Source organism: Lepisosteus platostomus, chromosome 1 (genome assembly GCF_059453375.1).
Source record: "Lepisosteus platostomus isolate fLepPlt1 chromosome 1, fLepPlt1.hap1, whole genome shotgun sequence".
Classification (NCBI taxonomy): domain Eukaryota; kingdom Metazoa; phylum Chordata; class Actinopteri; order Semionotiformes; family Lepisosteidae; genus Lepisosteus; species Lepisosteus platostomus.
Window position 1 is genome coordinate 6,529,691 of NC_142611.1, and position 6,280 is coordinate 6,535,970.

At 35.4% G+C, this 6,280-nt stretch overlaps 1 protein-coding gene across 2 annotated transcripts; it reads left to right on the forward strand.

Annotated features, from left to right (window-relative positions):
- The first annotated feature begins 178 nt into the window (after positions 1 to 178).
- On the forward strand, positions 179 to 4,942 carry LOC148677599 (uncharacterized). Of its 2 annotated transcripts, XM_088599124.1 has the most exons (9): positions 179 to 286; positions 744 to 814; positions 1,257 to 1,325; positions 2,120 to 2,188; positions 2,277 to 2,312; positions 3,463 to 3,528; positions 3,623 to 3,685; positions 4,108 to 4,150; positions 4,368 to 4,942. In XM_088599124.1, exons 2-8 carry the CDS (start codon positions 761 to 763, stop codon positions 4,144 to 4,146), a joined length of 396 nt encoding a protein of 131 aa, XP_088455250.1. In that variant the 5' UTR covers positions 179 to 286; positions 744 to 760; the 3' UTR covers positions 4,147 to 4,150; positions 4,368 to 4,942. The 2 variants fall into 2 exon arrangements, with proteins under 2 accessions (XP_088455250.1, XP_088455331.1); XM_088599205.1 differs by lacking the exon at positions 1,257 to 1,325.
- The last annotated feature ends 1,338 nt before the right edge of the window (positions 4,943 to 6,280 follow it).

Here is a 6,280-nt window from a genome sequence, read left to right on the forward strand (position 1 = left end):
TGTATTTGCAAAATAATAATGATGATAATAAAGGAAGTCAGTAAGACAGATTTATAAAAGTATCATGATACATAATTATGAACAGCGCATTACTTTGCATAGAACATAATGAATAGATAGAGTGCAGTGAAGACTGCTTCTGCATAAAAATATCCAACTGGCTGCTCCCCAGATCTTGCAGTGTGTAGATTCTTTTTTTTTTGCCTTGAACTTGAAGCATATAAATAGGTAGAGGTTTTCTTGAAGTTTTAAACCACCGCAGTTTTCTGCTCAAACCTCGTGGAAGGTACTGTATGCTAACCTTTTGCTCTCTCCCAGCAGTTCTTACCTTAAGCAATGCTAAATCATTTATTTATATATATTATATATGTAAGACTTCACTTTGTATTTATGACAGGTGAATTTATTAATTTAAATTAAAATGTAATTCCCCTCCTTTTGTTTCGAACCTTGCTGTTTTTTTTCTGTTTTTTTCTCAACAGTACTTTCTGGTATCTGCAGTCTTTTAGAGAGTTGGGCTACAAATGCTGACTTACTCTATTTTATCAAATAAAACAGTATATGGAATAGCATCAGTTCTAATACATCTTAGTATACTAGCAGAATTATGATAGCCAGGTATAAAGCAATGTTTGCTTCTTCTGATAGCTGAAACTCAAATTTCTCAGCACAGATGTTTCCATGTTAACCATGCTCCTCAAGAAGGGTAAAATAGCTCTGTGATCTGTGGTTATCTCTGGCAGGTTCACTAACAGAAAAAATGAAGGCTGTACTTCTGCTAGCATGTCTCATTGGCTCCACTTTGGCCATTCCTGTAAGTATAACAAAAATGCATTAAATGGGCTTACAGTACGTGATAATACAGAACTCCTAACAAATGGTGCACTTATTATTATTACGAATATGCTTTATTTATTAATTGTGACTACATGACATAACTCATTTAATGAAAGATGTTCGATTAATCATAGATAGGAGAGAAAAAAACAAAATTAAGTGAATGCACATGAAAATCAAGAAATCTCAAAACAGATTTCCTAAACACCGAGTCCCACTGGGACTGTAAATTTGGTTCAGTCTCCCTCTGGGTTTATTTTAAGTAATACTGCATTAATGAAGCGATGATATATCTGAAGTTAAAGATGAGTGGTACTTTTTGAGTTTACTTTTTAGTAGTTAATATAAAATCCAGTGTACAAAGATGAGACAGAGGCCTCAGCCTTCAAACGCTTCTGAATCCTTTCTTGTGCATGCAGATGGCCCAGTTGTATTATGACTATAATCCAGCACTGATGGCACCTCAGATACTGCAAGAGCCCCAGCAGGTGAGCAGGAATTGGTATTAGCCTTCAAAACAGAACCACATTTTAAATCATCATGCCATCACACAGCAAACATCTGAAATTCATTCACACACACATATACGTGAACAGTAGAGTGCTGCATCACTTCGGTTTCCCTTATATTGGTGAATACAGGCCCACTGCTCGGTCATCGCCTTTGAAGAATGGACAAGTTTCCTTTAATTTACTGATGGCATGGATTGGACTAGCCAACCCCTGTCCTACAGTGCCACAGTGCCACAGGCTTAATGGGTCTCTCTTAGGTCATCGGTTTGTACACACTTAAAATGCTTTTGTTCAGACGCCTTAAGCAGGGGCTTTGCACATGTATTAAAGTTGTTTCATTTGAAATGCAAATATAAACACCCTGTAACTCTCAAGTACCACAGTTACAGTACCTACTAACGCACTCAAAACAACTGACATGCTAAATTGATTAAAACTCACATGCTCCAGGTCTTTACGAATTGATAACTCAAGGGTGACCTGTGACAGCAGTTGGACGGAGGATCTCCTGGACTAGAGATGGCCAGCCTCATCATACATTGTCCAGTTGTCGATTTTGTACTCTCTGAGAGAATTTGTACTGTTGTTATGCTGCATATTCCTGTAGCTGCTCCCTTTGAGCAGTATGATTCTGATTACATTAAACTAGCTTATCCATTCATTAAATGTTATTATGCACGTGTACTAGTATTTCAAAGCTCTGCAAGTAATTAATATTTTTTGTTCCCTGAAGTTACTAATGACCTGCATGTTTTTGTGCTTATTTTTAGCAAATCCCCGATTTTGTGCAAGGAGGTGAACAATCAGTTGGCCCTGCAAGACGAGCGAGCTTTGAAATCGTAAGTCTTTCCTGTTAAGGACACCTCATTCCTTCTTTTGAGTATTTGATTTTGTTTTGCTGAAATTCCATTTCTGTGTGTGTTACAGATTGTCCCATATGGGGCTCAGCAGCAACCTGGATCAGTAAGTCAGAGCTTGTTTTCTTGGCTTTTGATGGGTTGGTTGTTTTTTATGGAGACGTGTGTAAGGGACAAGTGAATTGTGTACTTTTTTAAGGATTTCACTAAATCCATGGAGGTTACCCCCTCATGCATTTGCATCCTTGTGCAATTCCTTGTGGAATTACAACCAAGACCTAGAAAAATGAAACATGTCAGAGCACCGCAACTTGAATTACATAGTGCCTCATCCCTTCTAGAGCCTTTGAATGTCCGGAGTGAATGGAGATTCTCTCCTCTCCTTCTTGCATTCCAGCTCATCCATCTTTAACTGCAGTCCGTTGCTTCATTATTCAAAACGTGCATGTAAAAAAAAACATATTTTCAGATGATTCAAACAGCAAATCACCATACATTTCTAGAGAAGTCAGTATGATTACATTTTACAGCAAGACAAAGTCCAGATTATGCTCACTGATCGTAGACTCATTCACATCCAGTAAGGCGAGATAATTTTGTCCCTGTCAAATACTTTTATTTTAGACTTAGACATTTATAAATGCAGTCAAGGAAGAATTACAGTTCTAAATATAGCTAAATAAATAAAGCTCATATTTAATTATTCTAAACATGCTCAAAGCCCTTCAAGGCAGAATTCTTTTTTAAACCTTGAATGCAAAGCTAATGCTTTGTCATTCTTAAAAATAAAAACACCTTGCTCACCAACGCACCCAAAATAGAGTGGATAAATTTGGATAAATGTAATTGCCCATCCCCAAAAGGTCACATATGTATTTTGTGATTATCACCTGCATGTATGTGTGGCAGACGTTTCAGATAATGTTTTTTATTTATTTATTGCGATTGAGTATCAATAAGAATTATTGAAGTACTGTACTTGCTGAAAAAGATGCTCAATATAAACTAATTATGTATTTTAGTGTTAAAATCAGATTTTAGTGGAATACATTTAAAATTGACTAGAATCATGTCCAGGTTGTAATTCCACCGTGCTATGATCCTAAAAAGATAAAGTCCGCGTTGCTGCAACCATAAATAAGAATAAGCTGCTATTTAATGATGGGCAGTCTGGGTATCAGTATTTTAAAACTTTTATAGTAATTCTCTCTAAAGCATTAATGAAAAATATTGACTTTTGTGTTAATTATTTTCAGCTCTTGCCTTCCAGAGGATTTATTAAACAGTCCATCCCCCAGCCTGGCAGACCAAGCCTTGAGATTGTAAGCTTAAAAGTTCCTTCTGCCAAAGTATTAAAAATGTGTGCAACTATAAAAGAGATAAAAATGCCTATTAATGCTTGTATCTTCCCTTCAGCTGTATCCCTTTGGCTTTGGAAATACAGGACCAATGGGGCCAATTGTGGGACCACAGCTTCCAGTAAGATTCTGTTACAATTTATTATATTTAACCATACAGGCCACCCACAATACAGCTGAAAAAAACTTTTAAACTTCTCCTAGAGACCCATAATAGGAGTCTTACTAGAGCAAACACAGTGCACCAACATGTTTATGTTGCTGGTATAATAGTTACTTCTTCTATTGAAAGAAATGTAAGCGTAAGTGAATACTTTGAAGTAGTTATGTATGCTGTTTTCATTTAATAATAATTTTTGTCTCAGAGTAGATTTGTTTTAGCTAAGTCTTTAAAAAATATTGAATGTTTTCGTTTGTAATGGTTTATCTATGCTGTGTGTGGAGATGCTAGTAAAGGAGATAGATATTATTATTATTTGTATACAGACTGTCAGAATACCAACAGAGTCTCTCACCAGAAATACTGTACCTGTATCATTTCAGGCTCTTGGGACCCAAACAGAGCCTGAGAAGGAGGATTAGAGATGTGAGTAAAACATTTATTTTATAATATTTACAATTAGTGGGAAGTTTATTCATTATTTAGAAGAATACACTGCATACTGCAAACAGATAAAATATTTGAATGGTAAAATCCCTCTTTAAATTTAACCTAAACAGTAACTATTTACATTCTTGATTTAAATAATTCACCCCTTTCAGTATTTTGTAACTAATGAGCGTCTTTATTTTTTCTTTTTTAGAATGAAGACCCAGAATTGACTACTTTGATGCTGAAAAATATTAACAAAAAATGTTATGATGCTTTCATTTATCTTAGTAAAATTGTGAAATAATTGCAGTGCTTCTTTTATCTATAGAATAATAAAAAAAATGTTGTAATTTGCATGTAGTTGTAGTAATGTACTGTATCATTGATTCCTTAGGTATGTGAGTGGGCTTCTACAGTATGTTATAATTGAAGATAAGATCAATTGTTTTATTTTTTATGACACACATATCTGACATCGCTGAAGTCGCTGGTTTCATCTAACCTGATTAATACGAATTGAACAAACACTAATCTGGGGTTAAACTGTTAATGAAAATACTGTTTGCAATTCTAATCAGAATATTTGAAACTAGCATTAAATGTATTAAATGAAAAGGGCATTATCACTAATCATTTGTCGCGTTCCATTTAATCACTATGTCATCAAACTTGTCAAATTCAAAATGAAAATGGTTTACAAAATTTCAGTATTGCAGAAACTTTAAAATGAACCATGTTTTATAATGTTGTTTAATTTGTGTTATTAAATACTTAAGATTCATCAAATACCTGTCTGCTTCATTATTTTCACTGAAATCATTAGAATAGATATTATTAGAATATTAATTAGTCATTTTACCATGGAGAGCCATCAGACATTAAATTGTTTCTTGTCTAATAAGATTTTTGTCTAAGGGATTAAGTCATCAGTGATCTATGTGGTGTGCGTAGTTACTATGTAAACTAATACGTTACCTATTAAAAAGATTTTTTCCAATGCCTTATTAATTTAAAGAAGTAATCACTTATACAAGTATCTTGTAACTATGATGGATTTCTTTCCCAGACACTCCTGTCTCAGTCTTGAAATCATTGAGCCTTAATGTCCACTTTGTCCACTTGAGTCACTCTCAATCTCAGAAACACCAATGGGGTTTTAGAGACTAAAGAGACTCTATTGTGTAACCTGTGGTTCTGCTAGTCTGTTTAAAATGAGGAGGAACCCATTTGGCAGTTAAGAGCTAACTGATTCAAGGATCTAAACCAGCCATTTTCTTAAAGAACATGGCTGGGAAACTGAGTTATTAAATACTCCTATCTACAGTAGGTCTCCTCCACAGAGCAAGACACAATACCCAAGTTGAGGGAGACCAGGGGTCTAATCTGGGAGTGTAATCTGAAGATGCAGCTGATCCTCTATTTTTCATTCTGGGAGCAGTCTAGCGCTTCAAGCTTATTTAGGAATTGTAAGAAGGACACCAGGAGTTTGGGATTTTATCAGCGTGAGTCTGCAGTCCTGCTATTACGCCAGGAGTATAGTATCATTCCAGCAGGTGCCTGCTTATTCATATTACACACCCCTGACAAGCATTTTGTCTATCAAAACTTTTATTGTTAATATTTACAAAATGTAGTGCTTCACTCACCCACTGAAAGACACCATTGCAGAGGGAAAAGAGCACAGGCCGGGGTGTGAGTTGCTCTGGGATAACGTCTCTTAAGGTTACTGGACAAAATCTCCCCAACCTGCCATGATGTTATCCCCTAACAACACGGAGCCTGTACTGCATTCATCCTTCAAAACCGTATCTATTTGCAAACTGACTTTTCAGGTTGTACCTACTGTAGTTTTGCGACCTCGTTCAAAATTTCATTATGGACCAACAAATGTAATTTTTATTAAAAGTGGTACAAATCGCACAAGCAACAGTAGTTGCTACCCAGGGAGTTGGACAGTACGTATTAAACAATGATGATGGATTTGTCTGTAGTGGTCATAGTGGAGTTTTAAAAAGCGTAACGCTGGAATAAAAAAGAACATGTTAACTGTGAGACAATTTTCACAGCAAACAAACCTTTTTGCCCCTTAATTTAACTTTATCACCATTATAGTTATGATTAGAA